Source organism: Frankliniella occidentalis, unplaced genomic scaffold (genome assembly GCF_000697945.3).
Source record: "Frankliniella occidentalis isolate FOCC.00 unplaced genomic scaffold, Focc_3.1 Scaffold79, whole genome shotgun sequence".
In the NCBI taxonomy this organism is placed as follows: Eukaryota; Metazoa; Arthropoda; class Insecta; order Thysanoptera; family Thripidae; genus Frankliniella; species Frankliniella occidentalis.
The window spans coordinates 1050082-1052428 of record NW_026267209.1 but is presented as its reverse complement, the minus strand read 5'-3'; the positions used below and the strand labels follow the sequence as shown (position 1 = coordinate 1052428).

Genomic DNA, 2347 nt, shown 5'->3' with positions numbered 1-2347 from the left:
CAAAATATTTTAACAGCCAATATGGTTGTGAAGTGTTTTTTTATCATTGATTCTTATTTTCAGCTCTATTATTTATTGCCTTTTGTGGCAGTGTGCGCGAAACGGGGCTGCACACTAAATGGCGAGGGACAATTTTTGTACGCAGGCTGGATGTGTCTTTGAGCACATCTAAACCAAATGCAAATTTGCATCCAAATCACATACAAAATATAGCATTTGTACCTAGCCTAGGTACACTTTGTACCTCTGTACAGACAAATTTGTATCTGATGAAGATGTGCTCAAAGACACATCTAACTAAGGTACAAAAATTGTCCCTCCCCATTTAGAGTGCGGACCTCCAACTTAGCGCGCTATCCTCTCGGGCCGCGCCGACCTGAATCCCTCAGCCGGGCCGCTTCCCGTCATCACTCGCACAGCCCGATGTGGCAGGGGCTTTGGCCGGGGTACCCTGGGTTGAAGTCGTTCCTCCTGGCTGCCCCTCCCCCCGCCCCTTCCCCGGAGCCGCCCCACCTCAGCTCGACATAGCGGTCCGCTCCCGCCCCGCGTCGCCCCGTCCCGCCCCGCCAGCGCTACCTTCTTGTCGGGGGCCTCGAGGGACCCGCGCCGCCCCGCCCGCCCGCGCCCTGCTCAAAGATGTACCTTTCAGCGCCAGATAAACACGCCTTTGTGGAAAACTATTAACAGCAGACATTCCTGCAGTAAATGAGGCAGACAAGCTCTCCTGCCGTTGCCCCCGTCCCGCGGCTCCAACTCAACGCCTCTCCGTGTAGGGATAAACACAGTTCCCGTTTCGGGGTCCTCGCACCTCCTTTCTGCAGCGAACTGCAAACACGGTCCTCACGACGTCGTCTTTTTCTATGTTAAAGGATTTAAAATTACAGGACGTGGTTTGCACTTACCCTTTCCACCACACTGTCGGGAACATGCTGAATAAGTTGGGCAGCTGTCCTGAAAAAGTACGGTCCAAAAATCAGCTCTAGAGTCGTCGTCGGAGAGAATTGGGCCAAGCAGGCGCGCAAAGACGTCCAGGACGCTGATAGGTCGAGGTCTTACCAGCGATGCCGAAGGGTGACTCGTCCTCGTCGCTGTGATCATCGTCGCCGTCGTCCTCCGACGAGGTCTCGGGCACCATAAAGGTGGGTATGAGGCCGGTGCTGAACGGCGGCCCCTCTTCGTCGTCCTCGTCGTCCTCGGCGGCCTTCTCGTCCTTGGCGGGGGTCTCTTTCTGGGGCCGGCCCCCGACGTGCATGGCCTCGCGCAGGATGTGCTCCAGGCGGGTGGCCTGGCCCAGGGCGGCCTGCTCAAGCCCTCGGAATCTGGAATAACAATAATGATCATCATCATGACCTTTTCTCAAGTCATGACCCAGTAAGTGCGGCGTGGGCGTCCTGCGATGAGCGCACTAGCCGGGCTGCTCGCCGGCCGTCCTGCCGCAGTTTGAATTCCGCGGGACGCGCGGCGCGCTGCGCGGTGGTGGTGGCGCGCAGGCGCGAGCTCCTCGGACCGCGCAACTAACGACACAACACGAGAGGCCACTACGCCATCCCGCCTCGGTAGCGCAGTAGGCAGCGCGTCAGTCTCATAATCTGAAGGTCGTGAGTTCGATCCTCACCCGGGGCACACCTTTTGCCGGGGGGTGCTCGACAATTGTATGCCGCTGGTAAGTTCTTCTCGCGAGGACAAGTGAGGGAACTGTGCCCTTACAATGGTTCATTGTTTTGGACCGAGCTTTCTCTTCCGGCAGGTTGAAGTCAGGATGGGGAAATAATGCTTTCCCATCAGTGGGAATTGAATTTCTAAATAGTAGATGAACCTGTACCCACATACCGTCCTATGCCTACTCTTAGACCAACTAAGCGTCTATGCTAGAAATTCTTGTCGTTAGTGATATGGAGAGTGAGTGCGATGTGCCGGTGCAGCACAACACACCCATGCAGGGCAAGGGCGTGGACTCACCCGTGTTCGAACTGCTTCCAGAAGCCCTGGCCGTTGAGCTCGGTGAGGCCCGGCTCGCTGGCCAGCACGGCCGTGACCAGCACGACAAAGCACGCGACGCGGAGCATGGCGTGTCGGTGCGAGCCTCGTGATCCTCGGTGTGTCTCCCTCGGCGTCCCCAACATGAATGCTCTCCCCACCGCACAGAGCCGCGGACCTGGGCCGGGGACCGCTCCGCTCAGCTGTTGTTGCTGCTGCTGTTGTTGTAGTGGGGCCTACCGGGGCCCCAGGCCCAGCCCACCTTACCGGGCCATGCCGCACCGGGCCGCCCGTCTGTCCGTCTGTTGACGGCGAGGCTCGCGGTCCGCGCAGGCAGCGCAGGGAAGGGCGGCGGGGGCGGGGCGAGGAG

The 2347-nt window shown here is 58.6% G+C and overlaps 1 protein-coding gene and 1 non-coding gene across 2 annotated transcripts; one reads left to right on the top strand and one right to left on the bottom strand.

Annotated features, from left to right (window-relative positions):
- Positions 1–833: 833 nt before the first annotated feature.
- On the bottom strand, positions 834–2269 carry LOC127749692 (uncharacterized). The gene is made up of 3 exons (XM_052268912.1): positions 1960–2269; positions 1057–1319; positions 834–951 (listed from the first exon to the last, which is right to left on the bottom strand). Exons 1-3 carry the CDS (start codon positions 2121–2123, stop codon positions 899–901), a joined length of 480 nt encoding a protein of 159 aa, XP_052124872.1. The 5' UTR covers positions 2124–2269; the 3' UTR covers positions 834–898.
- On the top strand, positions 1551–1623 carry Trnam-cau (transfer RNA methionine (anticodon CAU)). The gene has a single exon. It is a non-coding gene; the product is annotated as a tRNA-Met (tRNA).
- Positions 2270–2347: the final 78 nt, after the last annotated feature.

Excerpts from the sequence above, each read along its gene's own strand:
- LOC127749692 (XM_052268912.1), bottom strand. The coding sequence starts at position 2,123 with ATGTTGGGGACGCCGAGGGAGACACACCGAGGATCACGAGGCTCGCAC. Across the intron at positions 1,320-1,959 it reads TGGAAGCAGTTCGAACACGG|ATTCCGAGGGCTTGAGCAGG; the intron begins GTGAGTCCACGC and ends TTGTTATTCCAG. Across the intron at positions 952-1,056 it reads GTCACCCTTCGGCATCGCTG|GACAGCTGCCCAACTTATTC; the intron begins GTAAGACCTCGA and ends GTACTTTTTCAG.